At 48.7% G+C, this 26957-nt stretch overlaps 1 protein-coding gene across 3 annotated transcripts in view; it reads right to left on the bottom strand.

Moving 5' to 3' along the window:
• Window positions 1-3195, bottom strand: part of LOC111141372 (phosphatidylinositol-3,4,5-trisphosphate dependent Rac exchange factor 1) — a 175023-nt gene extending 171828 nt beyond the window's left edge. For all 3 annotated transcript variants that reach the window (XM_022493862.1, XM_022493863.1, XM_022493865.1), the window contains exon 1: window positions 2968-3195. In XM_022493862.1, coding sequence (XP_022349570.1) covers window positions 2968-3180 — 213 coding nt within the window. In that variant the 5' untranslated portion in view covers window positions 3181-3195. The remainder of the gene's footprint in view (window positions 1-2967) is intronic.
• Window positions 3196-26957: the final 23762 nt, after the last annotated feature.

The raw sequence follows: 26957 nt of genomic DNA, 5'->3' as shown, positions 1-26957 counted from the left end.
AAATAAACAAAAAAAAATAAAAATAAATAAAAATAAAAATAAAAAAAAATTAAAAAAAAAAAATAAAAAAAAAAAAAGTCAAAAAGAAATTCACTCAAAGTCCCTGTCCTCCTTCCCGCGCTGACTCATACCTCACTTCCTCCAGGCAGCCCTCCCTGATTACTCCTGCTCACTGGAAGCTGGAATTCTATAACCCTAATGATCGGTATTATTTCATCATCATATAAAAGAATAATTAATGATGATAACTCATATTTTTATACCATATTACCTGCCAGACACTGTTCTAAATGCTTTATATATATTTATACAACTGACTTATCCTCTTAAAAAACCCTGTAAGATAAGATCTATTATCATCTCCTATTTTACAGATGATGAAAGTGAGGCTCAGAAAGGTTAAGCCACTTGCCTAAGGTCATACAGCCCAAGGACTCAAAGCCAAGCAGTCTAGCTCCAGAGCCCAGCCTTGTATATGTGCAATTTCTATAAACACCCACTTTGCCACCAACTAGATTGTCCCCTCCTTGAGGACAGGAACCCAGAGCTGGCCTTTCTGCATCTCCCACATTTCTAGGTCATTTCTATTGACACCAGGACCTTAAAACTAGGGACACAGGAAGAGCAGGGCAGCCCTTCAAGACCCACCTCTGCCCCATGGAATTGGAAGCGTGGAGGGATTACCAAGCATTCTTCCCTTACCAAGTAAGTATAAAGGCTCGGAGGAGAGAGTGGGAAGACAGAAGAGAACAACCTGCAGGCTGCCAGCCTCGCTGTGTGTAAAGCCTTGGTAATTAGCAGTTCCTGAAGCTAAGCCCTGGGTTTTCAAAACTGAAAGGTCTTGGGTTGTTTAGGGCCATTTCTGATGGAGCAAAACAAGAAAGGCCGCCTGTGGCTCACAGACAAGGTATGGGCTGGTCAAGTTACACAATCAGTCCATTGCTGGCACCAGCCTGGGGACACCCAAAAGGGCAAGGCAGAAAAGCAGCCTGGATTCTCCTCCCCTGTGTTTACAGGTGGGGAAACTGAGGCCAGGGCAGGGAGCAGGACTGGTCCAAGAACCAGCTCATCTCAGAACTGACAGGTCAATCCTAACAAAACTGATGAACTCAATCACGTGGAAGTACGGAAATCTTTTTTTTTTTTCCTTCCTGTTTCTTTAATAGTAAGAATGGTCGCTTCCAATCAATTTCCATTATTCCAGCAACCTCAGACTCTACAAGTGGACAATCTAAAACCACAGTTAACTCCGACACGATCTGCATCTGTTCTGAAACGTACCACACCATCCAGGCGAGGGCGCGGGAGGAAGAGGTATATTTTCTTACCCACTAATATAAAAATTGGTCTGTCTTTCCTCTCTCGCTTCCAGACTGAGGAGCAGGGAGTGGCTCAGAAGGAGAAGTAACGAGTTCCCGAGAATGTGACATTGCTCAGAGATATCAGAGCTGTCTACCTCTTTATATCAGAAACTGCCAGCTTCAAACTGAACAGATTCCTTTTTTTTTTTTTTTTAACGATGAGAGAGGGAGAGATGGGAAAGAAATGCCAACTCTGCCTTATTCTCACAGGCCTTTCTAGAAGGGTCCTTTAGCCAAATGGTTTTCAATGCCACCGCACAACTCCCCAACCCCCCAACCCCCCACCACACACACACACCTCTTTTCACAGAGAGAAGGGCTCTCTCCTCCCTGAGTTAGAACTAGGACCTCACACAGCCTCTGCTGGACCTCCAAGCCAGTGGGGACCCCAGAGGATGCCAGAAGCTCCCTCTGTGCCCCCAGAGACTGGGAGCTGCAAAGCCTGGCTCTGAGATCTCCAAGGAACAACCACCACCCCCAGCTCTTCCTGAACCAGGATTAAAAGACTTCCTAGAGCCGAGAAGGGAGTAAATGAGGTCCCAGCAGGAGGCACGGAGATTAAAGCCCTCAGAGTCTCCTAACTTCCAGCGAGACTTGGCCCCAGGCCCACCCCCTCCACCTCCTGGCCACTTTTCTCACTTCCTAGGAGAGTAGGGAAGTGGCCCCTTCCTCCCTCTCACAGGGGGAATTTAAAAAAAAAGAAAGAAAAGAAAAAGAAAAAAATAAGCTCCGCATTGGAGTTTGGAGCACCGGATGGGACGGCCCTGGTCCAAACCCGGTACCTCCAATGAACCAGCTGTGTGATTCCAGGCAAGTTACTCAACCCCGCTGGTGCTAAACTTTCCTATCTAAAAAATGGGGTCAATACTCGTCCCTACTTCATGGGCCACTTGGAAGGCTAAACCTTCTAATGACATATGTAAGCGCCTGCCACATAGTAAGCGCTTTACTGTTATTTTAGAGTCTGACGCTGTGGTTTTGCCACTCAGAGATGGGGGTGGGACCTGGACTGGCAAGTCGTGAGTTCGAAATCCGCTGTCCCCAAGCTCCAGCAAAAGCGTGTGCACTGGAGAAAGGGGTCCTACTCTTTGTGGTTTTGTGGGATCTCCGTCCCTCTTCCGGGCTCTGGGTTGAGGGCGCTGGACTCTAGGATGTCTAGACTCCGTCCCGTTGAATAGTCGGTGGTGCACTAGGTGGCGAAGAAATCCCCGGGGGTTAAAAAAACGCAGGATCGAAAGCTCCCGGCGCCTGGGTCCCAGAGCCCCTGCCTCGCGGATGTAACTAATTTTAAAACTATTTGAAAGGCGGGAGGGGAAAAGAAAAAGACAAAAGGGCAGCGTGCAGGGTGGAAACAGGAGTATGGGAGACCCCGAGTCCGGGCTTGGACCGATGGCCGGCAAAGGAGGCGACAGCCCAGCTCTGGAGGAGCCCGGATATCCCCATCTCTCTGTGTGCCCGCCAGGGCGCCCCTGAGGCGACTCTCGCGCCCCCCAGGGACCGCGGCCACAGGTTGTGGGGACCGCCCCGCGCTGGAGGCCCCCGCGCTCCACAGCGGGGCGGGCAGCCGGGGCAGAGGCTGTCCCCGCGCGCCCCGGGCGACACTCACCGATTGCAAGAAGCGCAAGGTGCCCACGTAGTCCCTCTCGGTGCCCAAGATCTCGTTGAGGACGCAGAGGCGGAGGCGCAGCTGGCGCTCCGACTCCCGCGCGGCCGCGCACGGGCCGGAGCTGGGCGCAGCGGCGCTGGGGACCCGGGGGTCCGGGTGGGCACCGTCCCCAGCCCCGTCGCCGCTGGGATCGCTACCGCCGGGTCCCTCCATTCTAACGCGGCCGCGCGGCGCCGGCTGCTTCCCCCGCGCGAAGGTCGCGCCGAACGGCGACTCAGGCGTCCAGGCGCCCCATCCCGGACGGGGCGCGCCGGCGGGCCGGGCTCAGCGGCGGGCCCGGCGCCTGGCGCGGCGGGCGGGCGGGACTGGGGGCGGGCGGTCCGGGCCGGGGGCGGAGGCAGCGCGCGGAGGCTGGACCAGGGGCGGGAGGGGGCCGGCCCTCGGGGCTCCCAGACGGCGGGCTCCGCCGCCGCCAACGCCCCCGCCGCTAAGGGAGCGTCTGCCAAGTGCCACACCGCTCTCTGGCCGCAGAGGCGCTCCGCGCGCGCACCGAGCCCCTTGGAGACGCGCGGCGGAGCTCAGAGGCTACGTCGGAAGCTCCGAGCGGCCAGGGCCGAGGCGGCCGTGGCGCTCGGGCGGGAATCCTCCAGAAGGGGAGCCGGCGGAGGCCTGGGACCCCGAGGCGGCGCACGCGCCGCCGCCCGCGCGCCAACTCCGTGCCCGGACGCGTGGCCCCCTCCCCCGCCGCGGGCTACGCCACTCCCACCCACCACACGCGACACCCTCCGCGCAGGCACACGCACGCAGGTTCGGCCGCCGCGGCAGCTTCTCGGGCCGAGCGAACACCGGGCTGGAAAGGCTCGCGGCGGAGCGGCTCGGGAGCCAGCCCGCCCCGGCCCGCGCAACCCCGCCGGCCCGCGAAGAAAAGGGGGCGGCCCCACCCCGGGCCAGCCAGCCTCTGGGGACACTGAGCCCTTTGGGTGCCCTCGGGCGCTGCCACGACCTTGAGAAGGAAGACGCGCGAGCTCTCTGTTCCTCCCTTTCTCATGCCCTTTCCTTCCTTCCGTTTCTGTCCCTTTCTTTTCTGAACTTGCTTGCCCCCAGGAGACGACCCTGCGCCTTCCACCTTTCCCAGAAGAAATCAGTATCTGCTCTCGAGTTACTAATCAGGTAGCAGCTGCTCTGCCCGCGCCTCCCCCCACCTCCGTCCACCCACCACCAGGGAGAAGGCCTTGGGAAACCGGCTGCTACTCCAGGCTGCTCTGCGTGACCTTGATCATCAGCGGAACTGCTTGACAAATGTCCTTACCTGCCTCACAGGAAGGTAGGGAGAGGTGACCGAGCTCTGGGGCCTAGAGTAAGCTGCTCAGGTTTGAATCGCATCTCCTTCACGTGCTAGTGGGTGACCTTGGGCAGATTTCCTTTGCCTCAAGAGCCTTAGTGTTCTCAACAGTACAATGGGAATGATATTGCTACCTAGATCATAGGATCCTCCACAGGGTTGTGTTAGTCCCCAGGACATACTTGGAACAGTGCCCAGTACCTAGAAAGTTCTCTATGTTTGTCCTTTATTATTATTGTTATTCATGTGTGAATGCCCTCTTGGCCTGGCCCCATTCTCCAAACTGTCCACAAAATCCTTAATCTTCCCCTGTTCACCTCCCAGGGATTGTACTGTCTCTGCACTGGATTAAATGATTCATATAATATCCCCCCTGTAGACTGTAATCATCCTTTAGGCAAGAACATGACTACTTATTTATCTTCTGTTCCAAACACCCAAGACTGTTCTCCTTTCGCCCTGGATAAATACTGCAGGTTCCTCAGGATGCTGGGAGAGAGTGGGATGGCTTCTGCCCTCTAGGAAATGTGTCTTTGGGATTGTGAACATGCTGGTGTTTGATCTGGGCCTCGAGTGAGGGATGTTCTTCTGGGCAGGTGGTAAAGGGTGTGAGGTAGGTGAATCTGCCAGGTGTGGGTAGGGAGTTGATTATGTCTGAAGGACGTGGCGGTGTCTGAGTAGCTCTGCTGTGTGACTTTAGACTAGTCACAGCCCCTTTCTGAGCCTCAGATGTCTCATCTTCAAATAAATCCTGTCTACCACAAGGAGAAAACAGTGGGAACATTATGGCTATGGAATGAAGCTGGTTTGCATTTCCACCCCAGCTCCAACTCTAACTGGCTCAGTGACCTTGGCTAAGACACTTCACATTTCTGAACCTCAGTTGCCTAATCTTTAAAATGGGAGTCTTGGGGGGAATGTGTATGTAACACAGGGTCTCTCAACCTAAGGGCTACTGACATTTAGAGCCACATAAGTCCTCACTCTGGAGTGCCATTCTGTGCCCAGTAGCCATTTCGTCGGTAACCTGCACCCACCAGATGCCAGCAACACTCTCCCCGCTCCAGCTATGAGGACCAAAAATGTCACCAGACAGTGCCAAATGTCCCCTGAGAGACAGAATCGCCCCCAGTTGAGAACCACTGGTAGAAAGTCGCTGACACAGAAAGCTGGCACATAGTAGGTGCTCAACAAATGTTAGTCCCCTTCCCAGCTGTGACTACAGAAACTTAGCATCAGCTTCAGACATCCATCTCAGGCGCGCACACACAGATCCCATGCCTCGTCCAAGAGTTGGTCCGCACTGCCAAAAGGATTCCAAACATTTCCTCACTTGTGGATGGAGCCCACCCCTGGCCCATCTCCATCTCTTCTACATTCTGTCCGATTCCTCTGGGATGTTTCCACCCCACTGAAAGACAATACAACTTTTAATAAATTACTTAAGTTCTCTGCACCTCCTTTTCCTCCTCTGTGAACTGTGGACAATAACTGTACCTACGTCATAAGTTTGTTGTGGGGCACCTGGGTGGCTCAGTCGTTAAGCATCTGCCTTCCACTCAGGTCATGATCCCGGGGAAGCCTGCTTCTCCCTCTCCCACTCCCCATGCTTGTGTTTCTCTCTTGCTGTGTCTCTGTCAAATAAATAAATAAAATCTTTAAAAATAATAATAATAAGGTTGTCACAAAGATTCCTGAGTTAAGATGTGGAAAGGGCTTGGAGCAGATAGTAAGCGTTCAACAAGTGAAGGCTTTCATTTGGATTGTTTGCTGAGTCCATTCAGATGCATTTGGCTATAAGGAGAAGAAAAATGGGCTACTGGTGGGTCCAAATGTAAGGACCTCGTTTATTTAACAAGAGGCCCAGAGGAGATGGGTTCATGTGGCTGGTCGGAGACTCGCAAAGTCATCAAGGACCCAGGACCTTCGACCCTGCTCTCCTCATTATGGTGACTCCCCTCCCCAGCTTTGGAGCCTCAGAGTCTCCAGATGGATGTTACAATGGCAACATCCCCAGCCAACCCAAGCCCAAGGCAGGCTTTCTCTTGCCCTTTCACAGGTCATGTGACCACCCTCACTTAGTCCCTGACCAAGAGAAGGGTTGTCACTGTCCATTTGCAGCAGCTCTGCTCCATCTCCTGGGACATGGCTGCCTGGTCAACTTGGGGTTCTCTTGTCAAGAAAGAAGCGTCTGCCACAAGCACCTACCCTGTGCTGGGCCTTGAGTGAGGTGCTAAGAGTAAAGAAGTGAACATGACCGATGACTTTCAGGCCTGGCAGAGCTGGCATCACTCCAGCAGGGAGGGACAGACAGTGATGAACGAAACATAGAAAGACAACAAGTTTTGTCATTCATTCATCGAGTGTTTATGGAAGGCCTACATGCCCCAGGCTGGGATGGAGCAGTAATAGCATTTAGGGTGCCTGCCCTCTTGGTGTTTCCAGTGCAGAGCAGGGGGAGACAGAAAATAATCAAATTAATAATCAATCAATAGGGGCGCCTGGGTGGCTCAGGCATTAAGCATCTGCCTCTGCTCAGGTCGTGATCCCAGGATCCTGGGATCAAGCCCCACATGGGGATCCCTGCTCGGCGGGAAGCCTGCGTCTCCCTCTCCCCCTGCTATTCTCCCTGCTTGTGTTCCATTTCTCTCTCTCTGTCAAATAAATAAATAAAATCTTAAAAATAATAATAATAAACAAATGAGATCTTTTCAGCTTCTCCAGAGTTGCGTGGTGGCACCTGTGGGCCTCTGCTCTGGTCACTGCCTCCCCCAGGTCTTCTGAGTCAGTTAGGGAGCTCCACACTAGTGTGATCAATGGGGACTCCCTTGGTCCAGGGCCTGGCTGCTTCCCAGCTAATCCTGGCACAGAGCGACTCACTGAACCAAATATGACTAAGCAACCACAACCCGGGGGAGACGTCTTTCCCTAGCCCTGTTTGGGCCTCGACCTCTCGTACCTTCTTCCCCATCACCTCCACCCACGCACTCCAGGATCTCCAGTGGGGAGCCCTTAGAACCAGTATGTCTCCTGGGTAGGGCCTTAAATAGGCTATAGCTGGGAAACATTCACCAAAAGAACAGACCGAGAAGGAGAGAAAAAAAAAAAAATCTTTCAGTTGAGCGGGGGAGCAATGACAATGATAGAGAAATTCTCGTCTACAGGGACAATTATAGAGTTTCTATTGCCATGTACTTTGCAAATAGTGGGAAATACCATTTCATTTCGGCTGTGTGCATTTCACAGGTGCAGGGAAGTTAGTGCTGTTTGAAAACATCAGACATTTCCGTATTCCCTGACGAGCCTCTCAGATTCTGCAGGCTCAGGATTTGAAGGCTGCCTTCCCGAGCTCTGCTCAAAAGAAAAAATAATGAAGATAAACCAAAGAGAAACAAGGGGTGGTTTTTGTCCATCCCAAGTTGAACTAACCAATGAGAAATGAGTTAAGGACTGCCCAGGATTGCAATCATTTCCCAAATGCAGATGAGTTTTCAGTAAGTCAGGCCAGCTGCCCAGAAAGTCTTTTCCTCATTCTGAGCACCAAGAGCAGCTTTCTGAGAAGAAGAGGCATCTCCACCCTTGGCATTGGCCAGAATAGCTGGACAACTGAACTCAATGTGGGACGCACAGGCCAGGATTCATTTCTTCAAACCAAAATATTCCCTTCCTTATAGTCCTATGTGAGCCACCCCTGACTGTCCAAGTTAAAACTTCCCCAAAGGAAGCTTTGCTGTTAGAAGTAGCTATCTCCAGAGGATCCTGGCTCAAGATCTGATTCAAACATAATGGATATCAGATTAAGTCAGGGCTCCAGACCTTTGCCAAATCAGATTCCTGCCAGGAAGCACTAGAAGGAGCCTGGAGGAAACAAAGAAGGAAATGCTTAGGACCCTTGGTTTGAATCCCAGCTCCGCCACTGATATACATGCATTCATTTTTCCAGGCTTCGGACATTGTTGTAGCCCTAAGGACTAGCTGCCTGGGTTCAAATCCCAGCCCCATCAGCTTCCTAATTGTGTGGGTTTGTGCAAGTGACTTTGTCTCTCTAGGCTTTGATGTGTCTATCTGTAAAATGGGGTCAATAAGAGGTCCTACCTCACAGAGTTGTGTGGATTAAAATACTTAATAGATCCAAAGTGCTTAGAATACCGCCTGACACTCAATTCGGTGTTAGTTACTAGAACTGGGGGAAGCTGTGATGTTTGGAAGTGCCGCAGCCATCTTGATACCATGAAGACGGTCATCGTTAACCAGCTGAAGATGACAAAATGACGAGGTAAAGAATCTTGATCTTTGATGTCATCAAGCCCCAGAATTAACCAATTATGGAACTGCTCTGCCTCTGGACTTCTTGTATTAAAAGACAATAAAATGTCCTTATTGTTCAAGCCAGGTGAGTCATGCTTCCTTATTTGCAGCCAAAGACATCCTAGCTGATATGCCTCCCTTTCCCTAGACTTCTCCCCACTTAGATGAACCCATTCCTCTACTGAAAGGAAGGCCAGGGACACCTGGGTGGCTCAGCTGGTTGAGGGTCTGACTCTTAATTTCAGCTCAGGTCCATGATCTCATGGTCATGGGATCAAGCCCCCTGTCCAGCTCTGTGCTCTGCACAGAGTTTACTCAGGTTTCTCTCCCTCTGCCCCTGCTTCCATCTCTACATGCTTGCTCTCTCCCTCTAAAATAAATAATCTTAAAAAATAAATAAATAAAAGGAAAGGAAGGAAGGTAGACTAAACACCCACTTTGCATGGGACAATCCCAGTTTGTGCCTGTTGTCCCAAAATAATTATTATTTTTTTTTTTATTTATTTGACAGACAGAGATCACAAGCAGGCAGAGAGGCAGGCAGAGAGAGAGAGAGAGGAGGAAGCAGGCTCCCCGCGGAGCAGAGAGCCCGATGCGGGGCTCGATCCCAGGACCCTGGGATCATGACCTGAGCCAAAGGCAGAGGCTTTAACCCACTGAGCCACCCAGGCACCCCCCAAAATAATTATTAATAACATCCTGTTTAGGATGATTATGATCACCCTATCCTTTGAAATAAGCGCTGTGCTCTTTCCAGTTCTCTCTTAAAATGCAGAATCCCCCACAAAGTGCTGCTCTCCACCACCTCGTTTTCCCAATGAAGCAAAGACCTAAGGATTGTAACATGAAGGCTGGAACGGGGGCAAAAGTTAAAGAAAAAAAGGTTCAGGGGATGCCTGGCTGGCTCTGGCAGAGCATGTGACTCTTGATCTCTGGGTTGTGAGTTCGAGCCCCTCATTGGGGATAGAAATTACTTAAAAATAAAATCTTTAGGGTCCCTGGGTGGCTCAGTGAGTTAAGCTTCCGACTTTCGACTTCAGGTCTTAATCTCAGGGTCATGGGTTCAAGGTCCACATGCTAGGCATGGAGCCTACTTTAAAAATAATAAAACAGGGGCGCCTGGGTGGCTCAGTGGGTTAAAGCCTCTGCCTTCGGCTCAGGTCATGATCCCAGGGTCCTGGGATCGAGCCCCGCATTGGGCCCTCTGCTCAGCAGGGAGCTTGCTTCCTCCTCTCTCTCTGCCTGCCTCTCTGCCTATTGTGATCTCTGTCTGTCAAATGGATAAATAAAATCTCAAAAAAAAAAAAAAAAAAAGATCGGTGCATAAAAGGTAAGTTCTACAACTTAGTCAAGACCAGAGATTGACCTGGATGGTGTATCTTGAAATCCTGCAGCCAGGATACCAGATGGTTTCAACAGACATACTGGACACACATTTATATGTCTGGGTTGGTTTTTTTTTTTCCTTTTTCAGTTTGTTTCCTGGCCTGAAAGCTCAAAAATAGGGTTGCCCCGTCCAAATCCAGACACCTGGCAATCCCAATGGCAACTTTTATGGAAAGCTGACGGTTTCCGCTTTAGCCAGCGGAGACACAAACAGCCACACCCTCTCCAAATGCCATTTATGCTGCAGCCTACCTCCAAATTTCCTAGGCAAATTCCATTCCTGGAGCCTTGCTGAAAGGAGGGGAGTTCTAATGCCAATCATTATCATTTCTCACCACCCGCCAGGCATTGGCAAGGTTTGGCAGCAAATTCTCACAACTGCCCTTCATGGTAATTATTATTACATTATCGTCCCTTTTTTACAGATGAGAAACCCGAGGCTAGTAAGGAACCCAATCAAGATGACTGTATTAGTTCAGATAGAGAGATCCTCTGTGACAAGACCCTAATAGTAATACATTTGTCTAAGTACAGCTTATATCTCTCTCGATAGTCCAGGCATGAAGAACCCAAAGCCAGAATGAAGGCCTCATGGTGTTGGGGCCCAGGCTCTTTCTGACTCATGGCGGCACCATCCCTGATGTGTTCACTGAGGGTTCCAAGATGGCGCCACATCTTGACCAGCGGAAGGAGAAAGAGAGACAGTGAAGGGAATGCCTGGTCCTTGTAAGACCCTGAAGGGGCAGTTTCACCCATCACTTCCACTTCCACCTGATGGGCCAGAGTGTGGCCACCCAGGCGTATCTGACTTGAAATCCATCCCCACTAAGCCACTTCTCAGGTGTTGCCAGTGGACAGTGAGAATCCCGTTTCCGCCACCACAGAATGGTACTAGATATGAACCGAGTGCATGAATGAACGCCTCCAGGACTCTCTTTGGACTCCAGGTTGAGGGAAAGCTCACTGTGGCGCCTGGCACTGTTCTAGGCACTAAGAACCATGAACGAAACAAGCAAGGAAGGGTATTTGCCCTCTGGGAGCTGTCAGGAGAGTGGCAGAAGAGGTGGGGAATAAAGACCCCAAGAAGTCAACCACAAAGTCTGCCAGGGGGCGGTAAGGGCTACAGGGTAAACACAGAGCGGGGACACGGCAGGGAGTGCAGGGCCAGCACAGTTGCAGAGGATGAGAGAAAGGAGGTGACATTTTAGCAAAGGAGTGAAGGAGGTGAGGGAGCAGTCCCCGCATGTGCTCCAGGCTGAGGAAGCAGCAGGTGCCAGGGCTTGGACACCAGAAGAGCCAGGAGCGGAGAAAGCAAGGGGAATGTGAGTTACCTGTAGGAGACATGCTGAGGCTGGACTGGGAAGCGATCGGACGAGCTGTGTAGGTAAAGCGGTGCAGATGTCAGCTTTTTCTCTGGATGAGTGGGAGCCATGGCAGGTTCTGAGCAGAGGAGACACAGGATCTGAAGGGTTCTAACAGGATTGTTCTGTGAGAGGAGAAGGCAAAGGGGTGAGATCAGAAGCAGTGAGACCTGTAAAGAGGATACTACAGCAGTCCAGGCAAGAGATGTTGATGGCTTGCACCAGGCTGATACCAAGTGAGGGGAGGAGAAATGGTCTATTCTGGACAGATCCTAAAGCTAGAGCCTGCAGGATTTGTTCAAGTGCTAGGGGTGACAGAGAGAGTTAAAAACAACTCCAAGGTTTTTGGGTCTTGGATGGGGTTGGAATTGACTAAGATGGGGAAGACTGTGGGAGGAGCAGGTTTTAGGGAGAAGGTGGAGAAGCTGGCTTTGGCTGTGTTAGATGTCAAAGTCAATAGCCAAGTGTAGAGTGGACAGTCAAATTCAGAAGCCCAGGGGCCAGGGGGAGGCCAGCCTGGAGATAAAAATGTAGGCATTGTCAGGATATAATAATAATTAAAGCCATGAGATTGGACGAGATCACCCAAGGAGGGCACATGGCAGAAGAGACGAGGACCGAGACCCGGGCCACAGAGACATCAGAGCTGGGGCAGCCAGTGAGTGGACGTCAGAGCAGAACTGGAGAGAGTCCAATTCCAATTTCCGGAGTTGCCCTGCCTTCCTTAAGAAGACTGAACACAGTGATGGAGTCTCCCATGACCTGGCTCTCAGTCTCGGTTCAGTCATTTCCTTCATGGCCCCGAGCCTCCATTTCCCCATCTGTTAAGTGGGGACACTAAGAAGCCTGCCTCCGCCAGCTTTCCAAGGGAATGTGAGCACACAGGGAGACCCTACAGACCCCAGAATTCTTGCAAACATGAAGAGTCCTGCACAAATGAAAGGAATTTCTTCCCCTACCGCCCAACGCGAGATGCTCAGAAATGTGAAACCAAAGCAAAAAAAAGAAAAAATATATAAACGCCAATTCAGAGAAAATAAAAGAGAGGTTGTGATAAAGAACTACATATAGCTCCACACAGCAAAATGAATGAATTGCTGAAACATAACATTGAACCAAAGAAGCCGAATAGAAAAGAGCACATGAGGTAGGAGTGTATTGATACAGGGCTCCAAAGCACACAACGTTAAACCAGCGTTCCAGGGCGCACACTTGGGTGGGAAAGCTATAAGGAAAACAGCACAGCATTGACCATGCAAGTCAGGGCAGTAGTTTCCTCCCGGGGTTGGGCAGGAGGGGTCCTGGGATTTGGATGAGCCCCACAGGGGCTTCAGGGAGCTGGCAGCATTCGATTTCCCACCCCTGGTGGTGATTTTACAGAGGTTCACTTATAATAATGTATTCTGATTCATATTTAAGTCTTATTTCTTTTTCTCTATGTCCCAACTTAAAAATATATCGAAATCCTTCAAAATAAATAGACACACCTACATCCATACACTTTGACCAAGTTATTCTCCTTCAGGGAAACCTAAAGGACGAAACAATCACACACGCAGACAAATTCTGATGCACAGAGATGTTCACTGCCGTGACACTCAATGCCATATTGGAATGGACCAAAATTCTCACTAATGATATTATGATGTCTTTGCAATTCAAAAATTAATTAACTATTTAAAAATCTGCTATCAGAGGAGCCCGGAGGCTCAGTCGGTTGAGCGTCCAACTCTTGATCTCAGTTCAGGTCTTGATCTCAGGGTCATGAATTTGAGCCTCATTGGGTTCAACCTGGGTGTGGAGCCTACTTAAAAAAAAAAATCTGCTATCAAAGAATGTTCAGTGGACTTGGAAAATGTTCACTGCACATGGATAAACAGGGAGGAAAAAAGCAGAATATAAATTACATGCAGACTGTGATGTCAGTATCGTCAATGTTTATTACAGACTCATACAAAAAAGACAGGAAGGAAATATATAAAAAGGACAAGAGTAGATACACCAGGGCAGTGGAATTGTGGGTATTTTTTTCTCTACACTTATATTTCCCAAATTTTCTACAGTGGTTGCATACACTTTTATTCTTTATTTTTTTAAAAGACTGATTGATTGATTTGAGAGAGATAGAGAGTGAGAGACAGCATGAGCTGGGGAGAGGCAGATGGAGAGGGAGAAGCAGGCTCCCGGCTGAGCAGGGATCCCGATGCGGGGCTCGATCCCAGGACCCCAGGATCAGGATCATGACCTGAGCCGAAGGCAGACGCTTAATGACAGAGCCACCCAGGCACCCCTACTTTTACTCTTTTTTTTTTTTAAGATTTTATTTATTTATTTGACAGAGCAAGAGATCACAAGTAGGCAGAGAGACAGGCAGAGAGAGAGGGGAAGCAGGCTCCCTGCTGAGCAGAGAGCCTGATGCAGGGCTCGATCCCAGGACCCTGAGATCATGACCTGAGCCGAAGGCAGAGGCTTAACCCACTGAGCCACCCGCGCCCCTACTTTTATTCTATTTAATGTGTTGCTTTCCCCCACCTCTTCTTTTTTTTTCTTTTTAAGATTTTATTTTTTTATTTGACAGACGGAAATCACAAGGAGGCAGAGAGGCAGGCAGAGAGAGGAGGAAGCAGGGCTCCCTGCTGAGCTGAGAGCCCGACGTGGGGCTCGATCCCAGGATCTTGGGATCATGACCTGAGCCAAAGACAGAAGCTTAACCCACCGAGCCACCCAGGCGCCCCTCCTCCACCTCTTCTTTTCATTTGGACCTCAGATGCGAAAATTAGTTGATCATGGTCCTCAGGCCATGGCGCACCATCAGCAGCGCGTGAGTGTGGCCTCTGTTTTGTTTTATTTTCCCTTCGTTTCTCCTTCACCACCCCTCTCGGCATCTCCTATTTCCCTCTCCCCCACGGACACCCACTCGGGTATATTTGAAGTATGTTCCTTCTATCCATCTGCCATACATATGTTTGTTTGGATATATGTGTATCCAAATAGACATAGTGAAAAAGATATAAAGAGATCAAGAAAAAGTGTCATTTATGATTATTTTAAAATTTCTACATAAATGATATAGAGCTATGCTTCTGATGCTATCTTACCTTTTTTCACTGCACGTGTTTTCGAGGTGGCTCCTTGTTGCCGTTTGTAAATGTAACTCACTACTTCCCACTGCCGCTTAGTATTCCACTGTGTATGCACCACCGTGCTAGAGACTGCTTGGCTGTTCCCCAAACGCAGTTTCCTCTTCTTACAGGACACACTGAAGGACTACATTTCCCAGGGCCCCCTGCAGGAGCCACAGAGCAGAGCTTCAGGCCATAGATGCCAGCGGGTGAGTGTACATTTACCCCATCCTGGCCACGAATCTCTCTGTGTCCGCTCCTCCTTGTTTATTTCCCTAGGTGGCAGAGCCACCCTCATCCTGGGTCTGAGTGCCGGCATGGAGGGGAGCCAGACCCCTGACCGGTAGCATTCACTTTGGACTGTCCTATGAACAAAAAACAAAATTCCCATTGGGTCTGAGACTTTACATATTTTAGGGTCTGTTTATTATAATGGCTATCATTAGCCCTAACCAAGAAAACCATAGTCTACTTATCCATTTCCTAGTGCTAGGCACTATTACCCTAGCTCCATGAAACAATGTTATGATGTACAACCTCATACATATTTTCATTTGCATCTGTGAGCAAGGTTTTTTAGGTTGTCTATCAGAAACGGAATTGCTGGGCTATAGGGTTTGTATGTATTTTGCTTACCTGACTGAAGCAATGGCAGAGGCATCCAGCTTTGGGGGGAGGTGACAGCAGAAGCTTTGGTATTCAGCTACCCACAGTTGGCATTGGCAGTTGGAATGTCTGTGCTCAGGAGACATCCCACAGAATGGTTTGGACATTGTTCATGAAAAATTGACCTCTAAGACTGGCTTCCACGGCACCCTTGAGATTCTGTGAGCCCTCTATAGGCAGTAATAAAATTACTAAAGTGGGTTCTGTTGTTTACTACTGCAAATCCCTGATTTATGCTAGACCAGGAGTTGGCAAACTTCTATAAAGGGCCAGATAGTATATATTTCAGTCTTTAGGACTTATACAGTCTCTGTTGCAACTATTCAATTACAGTCTTGTAGCCCTGACACAGATAAATAAGTGAATAGGCGTGTCTGGTTGCCAATAAAACTTTATTCATAAAAACAAATAGCCTGAGGGCCACAGTTTGCCCATCTCTGAGCTAGACAGAAAGAGATCTCTCCTTCCTCTAAATCTTCATATAGATGTTGTTGCCATGTTTTCTGGTGTTAGATCTTTGGTAAGTTCCTTTTCTCAATCTATTTTGGGGTCCCACAAAGAGCCTCACACATTACCTCGCCTGCAGTAGACCGACTGAATGAGTAAATGAGTTGGTGAATGAATGAACGTACGGCTTTAATTTAGAGGTGGTCCCACTGAACAACTCAGGCAAAGACCAGTCAGAACAGAAGCCAGCTGTGCACAGCCTGTGCAACTGAACTGTTATACCAGGGGGATCCAGTCCAGCTCTATCGAGCCTACCCTCTGCCTCCCAAGCCCACACCCACCTAACCAGGCTTCATCCCACATCCCTGGTAGGCATCAGTTTCGGGTTTGGTTTCCAAATTTCAGAAGCTAATGAGGAACAGGGCAACTGTGGGGGACTCAGTTCTCAAAAGCAAACTGTGTTCCAGTGACTAATCTATCTTTCACTCCTAGTATTTTTATTCTTCTAGCAAAAATGTGTATGAGTCACAGCTCCTGTTGGAGAATTTTTTTAATGCATCATTGTGTGTATATCTTCAGCCTGCAGACCTGCAGGGTCTGGGTGCTGTTGGCAGGGGGCTAATGATTTCAGCAGCAGCAACAAAAGCTGTCGTCACTAACCAGGACTCCGTTCTCCAGTCTCTTCAGCCTCAAGCAAAAAAAGGAGAGAAAAAAATAATAGATTCAGCATCCAATTGAGTCTGTGGCATATGGGGCGGCTAGGGGACCAAAGACCACGCACGCATTCTCCTACCAATACCTTTATCTTCAGACCCTGCCACAATCCCCTCTCCTTTCAAGAAGCCTGCTTGATTCATCTGTTCTCAAAGACCATCTTCCAGCTCTAAAACTACTATGATTTGCAAATCAAATCTCACCCTTTTCTGATCACATTTCTACCCTGCAGTGGATTCCTGCAGCCTCTCTGTAGAAAATTCCTATTCTACTCCCATCAGCCAATTTGTGGCGTTCTTTCTGGAGCGTGAAGTCATTTCCACGTGGGTGTGTTCTCTCTCTCCTGCCTAGTGGGGTGGACGGAGCCCATTTGGAAATTATAAAGAGATGAAGTCAGAGCTCCACTTGGCCCCTCACTGGCTGTATGAGTTCACCTCCTGGGACCTCAGTTTCTGCATCTATAAATGGGGATGCCGCTGCTGATCATACTAACAGAATGAATGTAGCTCATGTTTCCTGAGCCACTGCCCAAATAGGTAAGGGCTTTTATCTATTTTGCTCACTGCTGATTCTCCACTGTCTAGTAAAGAGCCTGGCACTGGGTAGGTTACTCAACCCGAGTGTTGAATAAATGAATGAATGGTTTCCCATACTTGTCCAATCTCAAGAAGCCCCACCATTCTCCAAAGTCAACCCTGAATCTCCCTTTGTGCATATCCAGAACTCTCATCTCTCAAATCCCTAGGTTACTTTATTATTCAAGGATTCTTAAGATCCAAGTGGCAGAAATCCAACTCAGACCAGTTCAAGTGAGCCAGGGACGGTATTGGCTCATGTGACAGTCTCCACCAGCTTCACTAGGTACCCCAAGAAAGAGATTGTCTTGGTGTTTTGTTTTCTTTTGTTTTCCCAAAAGCCTCTTTTGCAAAGCTGTGCAATTAGCCAGGATTGGGTCATATGTCCATTCACCGACTCTGAACAAGCAGGCCTGGGTTAGGTGTCTTCCACTAGAGAGGAGAGGAAGGTGGGTTCCTCCCAATCCCTGTGGACTGAAAGTGGAGAGGGGGGTTTTACCACTGATGCTCTAGCGCTAGATGCTGGCAGCAAACGCAAAGGACACGAGAGGCTCTTGTGGCCGCCAGTCTCACCGGCCTTCCCTCCAGCCTGTACCACTCTCTCATGTTAGCCTCCATAAACAGCAGCTATGGTCAAGTTATTCCCTTGCTCAAGTACCTCCAGTGTTCCCCACTGCTGACTGATAAAATTATAATTTGCTCTGATCGGCATGGAAAGACTCCTGCAACATGACACAGGTCTTCCCTGGTCCCAGGGATCAGCGAGGAAGCTGTTCTAAGAATCCAGGAAAGCAAAGGTGAGGCACAGAGTTCGGAAGCAAAAGTCAGGTTGCAGCCATGGGTTCCAGAGACATCCATCACGCCACCGAAACTGCTCCCTCAAGGTCACCAGTTCGGACCTCCAAGTCCAACAGTAACAGCTATTTCTCCATCCTTATTTTACTCCGTTGTTCAGTAGCACTCGGCGCAATGAATTTCTCCCTCCTTCTATTTTGCTGGAAAGTACTGGGGGTGTCCTGCTGACTTTCCCACCAACCCTCCCTACCCCCACCCAGCCATTCTCTTCATTCTCTCCCACTGCCACTTTCTCAGATTTTGTCTCTAAACCCACTGAAGATACCATTGGTTGCAAACTCAACAACCATTTTCCCCTCTCTCTATCCAAACTTCCAAATTTGGCTACCATATGCTTCTCAAGAGAATGAGCCCCTTCTATCCCCAATGGGAAAATCCTAAAGAGTCCTAGCCAATCATAGGGGACAGGCATATGACACATTTTTAGCCAATAAATGTGAAGTTTCTTTTCTTTTCTTTTCTTTTTTTAGATTTTACTTATTTGAGAAAGAGAAAACAAACAGTGGGGAGGGGCAGAGAAAGGAGAGAGAGAGAGAGAGAGAAGCAGACTCCTTGCTGAGCAAGAAGCCCAACAAGGAGCTTGATCCCAGGACCCAGAGATCATGACCTGAGACAAAGGCAAATGCCCAACCACTTGGCCCACCCAGGGGCCCATACGTGAAGTTTCATTCGTGGAAGTCCACTAGAAGCTTCAAGTGTTTGTCCATCTTAAAATAGGACACCAGAAAGGAAAGTGATCTCTTGTTCTTCTGACCTATGGATGTTATGAAGACTCAATGTCTGGAGCCATGGCAGCCATTTAGGAACCATGAGGAAAGACCATGCTATCAAAGAGGACAGAAAGATGGAAAGAATCTGGATCTCTCATGCTGCTGTTGAGTCACTGAATTAACCAAGCTTGTGACTGCCATTGTTTAAAGCATACGGAGTTAGGTCTTGATTTACCTGTAGAAAAAAATTATTCTGGGTACCTGGGTGGCTCAGTTGGTTAAGCAGCTGCCTTTGGCTCAGGTCATGATCTCGGAGTCCTGGGATCGAGTTCCGCATTGGGCTCCCAGCTCCCCAGGCAGTCTGCTTCTCCCTCTGACCTTCTCCCTTCTCATGCTTTCTCTCACTCTCTCTCTCTCTCTCAAATGGATAAATAAAATCTTTAAAAAAGAAAAAGAAAAAATTATCCTGATGAATCTATCACATGAATGGTGAAACTTCCAGAAACAGGGGTGCTTGGGTGCTTGGGTGGCTCAGTCGTTAAGCAGCCGGCCTTCAGCTCAGGTCATGATCCCAGGGTCCTGGGATCAAGCCCCACATTGGGCTCCCAGCTTTGCGGGAAGCCTGCTTCTTCCTCTCCCACTCTCCCTGCTTGTGAAACCTCTCTAGCTCCGTCCCTCTCTGTCAAATAGATAAAATATTTTAAAAAAGAAAGAAAAGTGGCGCCTGGGTGGTTCAGTGGGTTAGGCATCTGCCTTCCGCTCAGGTCATGATCCCATGGTCCTGGGATCAAGCCCCGCATCTGGCTCCCTGCTTGGGCGGGGAGTCTGCTTCTTCCTCTCTCTCCCCATTGTCCCCCCTGCTAGTGCTCTCTCGCTCTCTCTGTCAGATAAATAAATAAAATCTTAAAAAAATAATAAATTAAGAAATAAAAAAAGAAAGAAAGAAATTTCCAGAAACAGTGCTGCTATGGCCTCCCTCCTCAGTTGACTTCAGACCCATGTGGGGTGCAGAGTGGGTATTTTTCCAAGCGGTCCCACAGGCACCTTAAAAACATGTCCCAGGGTCAGGGGATGGTTGAAATAGATAAGGGGGATTGAGTACACTTACTCTGCTGAGCACTGAGAAATGTATAGAATTATTGAATCATATTGTACACCTGAAACTAATATAACACTATATATCTTCAATTAAAAAAAAAAAAAAGAAAGAAAAAAGTCCACACTTGAACCAATTATATCCACATTCCCCAAAAGACCTTATCCACTGTTCTACCAGATGGATGGCGTCACCATCCAAGGTCTCTTTCATGAATAATCCTGGAGTGATTTTCTCATTCCTTCACTCATTTAACCAACTCGTATTTACTGAGCACCTAGGGTGTACTAGGCATTATGCTAGATGTAGGAGAAAAAAACAGTGAATAAGACAAAGTTCCGTCTTTTGTGAAGCTTATAGTCTATTCAGGGGAGAGAGGTAGTAAACAGACAAATAAACACATAGCCAATGACAGCTAAGAAATATACAAAGTGTTTTCAGAGAGAAATACAGGAAGGCACATCCCTAGATAAGGTGATCAAAGATGGCTCTCCTAGGAAGGGAATAATTAAGTCAAGATCTCAGTGCTGAGCCAGAATCAGCTACAAAACATGAGAAGAGCTTTCTGAAGAGATTTTAAAAAAAGGCAAACACCGAACTTGGAACATTCCAGGAGCAGCAAGGAGGACGGTGAGGTGGGAGAAATGAATAATGTAACCAGGGGTAAGAAGAGAGGTCAGAAATGTGGGGCGCCTGTGTGGCTCAGAAGGTTAGATATCTGCCTTCGGTTCAGTTGGTGTCATGCTCTCAGGGTCCTGGAATCAAGCCCCATGTCAGTCTCCCTGATGGGTGGGGAGAGTTTGCTTCTCCCTCTGCCCCTCCCCCTGCTCATTCCCTCTCTCTCTCAAATAAACGAGTAAAATCTATAACAAAAAAAAGTCAGAAAGGTAATGTGCAGACAGGTAAATGCAAGGATTTCATGCTAAGTGCAGTGGGCAGCTGGGAGAGGTAGTAAAACAAAGGTGTGATATGACCTGATTCTGGTTTTTAAACGATTGTCCTGTTGCATGGAGAACAGCCCTCAATAAGAAAAATGATCATAACTAACCCTTTTGTAATAGATACTGTGTGCCAGACACTGTTCTAAAAACTTTCTATATTTTTAGGGTCACCTGGCTGGCTCAGACATAGAGCGTGCAACCTTTTTTTTTTTTTTTTTAAGATTTTATTTATTTATCAGACTGAGAGAGTGGGAGGCAGAGCAGGAGAGGGGGAAGGGGAAGAGAGAGAAGCAGACTCCCTGCAGAATAGGGAGCCCAATGACCCTGAGATCATGACCTGAGCCAAAAGTAGCCACTTCTTTTTTTTCTAATATTTTATTTATTTATTTGACAGAGAGAGATCACAAGTAGGCAGGGAGGAAAGCAGAGAGAGAGAGTGGAGGAACCTGCCTAGCAGAGAGCCAGATACCGGACTCAATCCCAGAACGCTAAGATCATGACCTGAGCCAAAAGCAGAGGTTTAACCCACTGAGCTACCCAGGTGCCCGGAAAGCAGCCACTTAAACGAAGGAGCCACCCAGGCACCCCAAGCATATGACTCTTGATCTGGGGGTGGTAAGTTCAAACCCTACATTGAGCTTAGAGCTTACTTTAAAAAAAATAAATAAAACGGGCACCTGGGGTGGCTCAGTCGGTTAAGAGACCAACACTTGGTTTCAGCTCAGGTCATGATCTCATGGTGGTGGGATCGGCAGGCGTAGGTCTCACACTAGGCAGGGAGTCTGCTTGGGGCTCTCTCCCTTTTGCTCTGCCCCTCCCCCCTCTCTAAAAATGAATAATCTTTAAAAATAAAAAAAAAATACTTTCTATATTTTCATTTGAAATACAAGGATCGGGGCGCCTGGGTGGCTCAGTGGGTTAAGCCTAAGCCTTCTGCTCGGGTCATTATCTCGGGGTCCTGGGATCGAGCCCCGCAGGGGCTCTCTGCTCAGCAGGGAGCCTGCTTCCCCCTCTCTCTCTCTTTCTCTCTCTTTCTCTGCCTGCCTCTCTGCCTACTTGTGACCTCTCTCTGTCAAATAAGAATAAAATAATCTTAAAAAAAAAAATACAAGGATCTATTTCTCATTAAATCCTCATAACAATGACAACGAGTATGGTGCCACCATAATTATTACAATTTTATAGACGTGAGGCACAGAGGTGACTTGCTCAGGGTCACACAGCAAGTGAAAGAGAGCCAGAATTCTAGGAAACAGGGAGACTAGCTAGAGGCCAGGCTGTATGGGGGCGGGGAACGTGGGAGGGAGGGGCCTGGCTTGGTCCTGACTGGCCCCGCCGCGGATGGAGAACGGCCTGAATCTGGAACACGATTTCCAGATAGAAAACAAAGGTCTTGCTGGTGGTGTGAACAGTATCCCATGTAAGGCGTCTGATTCCTCTCTTCGGCGGGACTTTCACGCGGGCTCTAGTTCGAAGCTCCTCCTGGCCTCCCTAACCACTTTATGAATGGAGGTGCTCCCCACCCCCACCCCGCCCCCTTATCCTGCAGCCTGGCATCTTGTGCGTCTCGCCCGACCACCACCCCTCGTGAAAAGCAAAGCCCGACCCTGTCACAACTGTCTCTGACCCTGCTCGTGCCCTGCCGCTCCACGCCTTCGCCTGGAACCAAAGACCAAAAGCCCACACGCCGGGGCCCAGCGCCTCGCTCTTGGAGGAGGGCACTTTGTAGACGCTCCCTGAGGCTCTGCAAAACTTCTATTGTGTTGCCCGAGACAGAAAACAATGCGAGTGGCCCAGTTGCTCCCCGGCCAGCCCCTGCGCCGCCAAACACACTCTCGCCCAGCCCCGAGGCTGGAGTGCCTGAGCTCCCGGCCCGCCAGAGGGGCCAGAGGGGAGCCAGAAGTGCGCGTGACATTTCTGCCTGCGGCAGGTCGCAGCCCCCACCCAAGCACGTGTCTCTTTCCAGACCAGGAAAACCCGAAAAGGGGGGAAGGCCGGCCAGAGATGGCCAGCTTGACCTTTCAAGAGGAGGCAGGAGTTTCTACAAAGCCTCTGGGACTCCCCTAAGTCTCTGTTCTCACCCCCCAGAGGCTGGGAGGTCACCCTCTCGGTTCCTCATCTAGCCGGGATGTGTTCAGTGTAGGGTGAAAGTGTAAAAACTAGGGACCTACCCACGCCCCACCTTGGGGGCCTGCTTTGGGGTTTTCTAAAAAATGTGCACAGAGCCTGGGCAGAGAACTCACCTCCTGCAAAGCACAGTGTTAGGCTCTGGGGATTCAGTGGAAAGGAAAGCACCCTGTCCTCCGGGGCAGGGTGGAGGTCAGAGGAGTTCCGCATACCGAGGCAGAAGTTTGAGGGAGAAATCCGGGAAGGCTTCATAAAGGAGGGGGCCTTTTTCAAGAGCTCTAAAAGGGTTGAGAGGATTGCTCAGGAGCTCAGCACAATCGTAGGCTTATTGGTTGCAGATTCTGTTGCCTGGAATGATTGTCATTTTCAGTAGGACTCAGCCCTGAAGACTGCTGCTTCCCAGTTAATATTTGTTGAAAGTAAAATAAAATAAAACAAAACAAAATGACAGGATTCCTTTCCTCGCCTTCTTCCCTCTTCCTTTCCTTCTCTGAAAATAAACAAAAAACCCTCAAAATGACTAAACAAAAGTTGCTCAAAAGAAGCCTTTTTTTTTTTTAAGATTTTATTTATTATTTATTTGACACAGAGAGAGAGAGAGAGAGAGAGCAGGGGAGCAGCAGGCAGAGGGAGAGGAAGAAGCAGGCCCCCTGCTGAGCAGGACCCTGGGATCATGACCTGAGATGAGGGCAGACACTTAACCTACTGAGCCATCCAAGCGCCCCTGTTCTGGTTTTTTTTTGTTTTGTTTTGTTTTTGTTTTTTTGTTTTTGTTTTTTTTTTTAATCAATGCACAAGCTGTGTCATTTTAAAAAAAAAAAATTTTCCTGATCACTAAAGGAAAATATGCGTTGCTAAAACCTTGGAAAAACCCAGATGAGCTTATAGGAGAAAATGAAAATCACCTATATTTCCACCATTTAGAAATAAGCATTCCTAACACGTCAGAGGCATCCTCCCCAAGCTCTGGTGGTTATTTTATTATTATTGAGGCAGGAAATATGTAGAGTGAAATGCACAGATCTGAAACGTATGACTCAGTGAATTTTGACAAATGCCCACATCATGTGTTTACCCCTCTAATCAAGCTCTGGAACCTTTCCATCATCCCCCAAAAGTCCCTCAGGTCCCCTTCCAGTCAACCCACAACACCCCCTCAACCACCACCGCCACCAGGCAACCATCCTTCTGTTCCTAGCCCTGGAGATTCGGAGATTTCATTTGCCTGTCATAGAATTGGAATCAGATGGTATGTGTTCTCTGATGCCTGGGTCTCTTTCACTCAGCAAGATGCTTTTGGATTCATCTATGTGCCGCACCAGTAGTTCCTCGCTTTTTCATTGCTGAGTAGTGTTCTAGTGCGTGGAAGGATAGCGCCTTCACCCGGTCACCCCGGGACTCCACTTTGGGACTGTTATGCATGAAGCCATTATAAATATCGTCAGACAAATCTGTGTGGGGGCACAGGCATTCTTTATTCTTCAGCAAACACCTTAGAAGGGGGATTGCCGAGTCACATGTTTAAGATTTTTTTTTTTTTTTAAGATTTTATTTATCAGACACACAGAGAACAAGTAGGGGGGAGCAGCAGGTAGAGGGGGAAGGGAGAAGCAGGTTCCTGACAGAGCAAGGAGCCAAATGTGGGGCTCGATCCCAGGACCCTGAGATCATGACCTGAGCTGAAGGCAGACACTTAACCGTCTGAGCCACCCAGGCACCCCGCCAAGTCACATGTTTAACTTTGATTGGAAATTGCCAACAGCTTTCCAAGGCGGTCGTACCATTTTATAATCCCACCTGCTTATTATCACGGACTTTCCATTACACAGGTAACATATGGGTCACCATTTGGTTTCTACCATCCCCCCACCCCAAAATAACATGGTCAGCTGCTCAAGGTGCTTCCTTGCAGACCTTTTCCTGTGCTTTTATCTACATAAATATATACCCATAGTACACACAGAGTATTATTTTGTAGTGATGCTTTTTACAAGAATGGGAAAACATCCCCCATTATATATTTCTCAATTGTACTTATGCCCAACGCAGCATTTATTCCCTGCCTTCACCGTCCCCCAGGTAAGACATTAGCTCAGCTAGCATAAGGAGTGTATTTTGTTCACTGCTGTATTCCCAATGCCTAGGACAGTGTCGGGCATAGAGCAATGGTCCACAAATTTCTGTGGAATGCAAGAATAGTGTATGTATTGTCCTGCAACTTGCTTTTTTCCCCCTCTGTAACCTGTCATAGATCTTTCAATGTCAACACTTAGAGCTCTGCTGCCTTCTTTACCCTGCTGCATAGTATTCTGTAAACAGAATATGCACAAATTCTTTTTCATTCCCCTATGGATGGACAGTTAGGTTCCTTCCAATTTTTTATTATTAGGAGCATGGCTGCCGTGAACATCCTGTGCTTGCCCCCCTTGGACACCCCATTGTCCCCCTTGTATTTCTCCACAATAGGAGAAGGGAATGATGTACAGAGGGTCTGTACATTGTAAATTTTAATAAAATCAGCCGAAGGGACAGGATTTCTACCACCAGATACAGCAAGGAGATGCATATATTGTCCACTTGAGACATGGCACAGGGTGGGGTTGGGGGGATTGATGTAAACAGATAGAATTTCAATGATTTGGCAAAAGGAGGGTGGTGGGGGGAAGGTACCATCGAAGTTATAGCAGAATGTGGTTATGTCCAGACACCGGGGAGTCAGACAACTTGGGTTCAAATTTTGGCTCTGCCACTGAAAAGCTGTATGACCTCAAGCTAATTACCCAACCTCTCTGTGCCTCAGCTTCCCCAGCTAGAAAGCAGGAACAATGATAGTAACCACCTCAACCCGTTGTTAGGAGAATTAACACATATGCAAAATGTTTAGAGCAGGGATGGGCAGTTGCTAAATATTCAGTTAGTGTCATCCACTATTCTTAGTTAACAACTCAAGTGTGTTTGTGTCTGAAGAACACACTCAGCTCACTTCCATCATTTTCTTGACCTCCCCGGGGCCCCAGGCTTTGGCTTTTCCATCAGCTGACCCAGGGCATGTATTTTAGAAAAAGGAGAGATGGGGGAGGAGCAGGAGGTCTGAGAGGGAGGAGACCCAGAAAGGACCTGCTTTAGAGGACCAACAGAGAACAGAGTTTCCAGAAGCAAGAGCCGTTCGCTGAGCAGAATGAGAGCCCCAGAAGTGAGGACAGTGAAGGGTAGGAGAGACTTGTGGCAGGGAACCTTTGGGAGGGATGTAGAGGCAGAAGCCAGCTGCGGAAGGACAGGGGCGGGGCCTAAGCGCCCCCGCCCGCGGAGGAGTTGGTCAGGATGGTCAGCGCTCTCTAGAGAATCTGGCCAGACTGGACTGGACCTGAAATGGGGTGGGGGGGTTGTTTTTCTTTTCTCTTTCCTTTTCTTTTCTTTTCTTTTCTTTCTTTCTTTTTTTAAGGATCACAGATCCAAGAAGGTTTAGGGAGAAATTTTTTTTCCAAGAGCCATGACCACAGAGTCCGAGAGGATGGGAGCCAGAGCTGGGATACGCAGGGCCTGACTCTCTGAACGTTCACGCCATCGTTAGATGTTTTACAAATGTCTATGGAACGGTTAACCATGGGAAGGGAAAAGGCCCCTCACCCGCCCACTCCATACTCACTCATGTCATCATGAGATACCAAGAAATACAAGGCACAGTCCCCACCCTTCATTCACAGTGGATTCCAGGCTACTGGGGAAAAGGACAGAAGAACAAGAAAAAGATAAAGTCATAATGAAAAAGTTAAAGCACAGGAGACAGGACTGGCTCGAGAGAGGCTGCAAACAGGCAGCCTACGAAAGGTTTTCATGGCCCACAGGGAGAAGACTTCAAATTTGACTTGTTTGCCGCCGGTGACATATAGGGAGTTTTCACACAGTAAGATCTCACTTTCTCACACCCCACAACCTACACATCAGCAAATTCTGTGGCTCCACCTTCGCAAATATCCAGAGTCCCAGGGCTCCTTCCTACCCCCCTGTCCCTCGCCTACCTTCCATTCTCCACATGCAGCCAGAGCAGTCTCTTGAGGACCTAAGTCAGATTATCTCCCTCCTCTGCTCAGAACCCTCCATGGCTCCCACCTACTCAGAGCAAAACTCCTCACAATGGTCTACAAAGTCCTACTAAGTCTGTCCACATTATCTCTCTGCCCTCAGTTTTTCTAGTCCCCCCCTCACGCCCTCTGCTTAAGCCACACAGGCCCCTTGCTGTTCCTAGAACATGCCAGGCGGTCTCATTCCTCAGGACCCCTGCACTTGCTTCTCCTTCTGCCTGGACTGCTCTTCTCCTGGGGAAAGTATACCCCGCAGCT

The sequence above is a fragment of the Enhydra lutris genome, unplaced genomic scaffold (genome assembly GCF_002288905.1).
Source record: "Enhydra lutris kenyoni isolate GAN:26980312 unplaced genomic scaffold, ASM228890v2 scaffoldscaffold6, whole genome shotgun sequence".
Classification (NCBI taxonomy): domain Eukaryota; kingdom Metazoa; phylum Chordata; class Mammalia; order Carnivora; family Mustelidae; genus Enhydra; species Enhydra lutris.
This window is presented reverse-complemented; position numbering and strand designations above follow the sequence as displayed.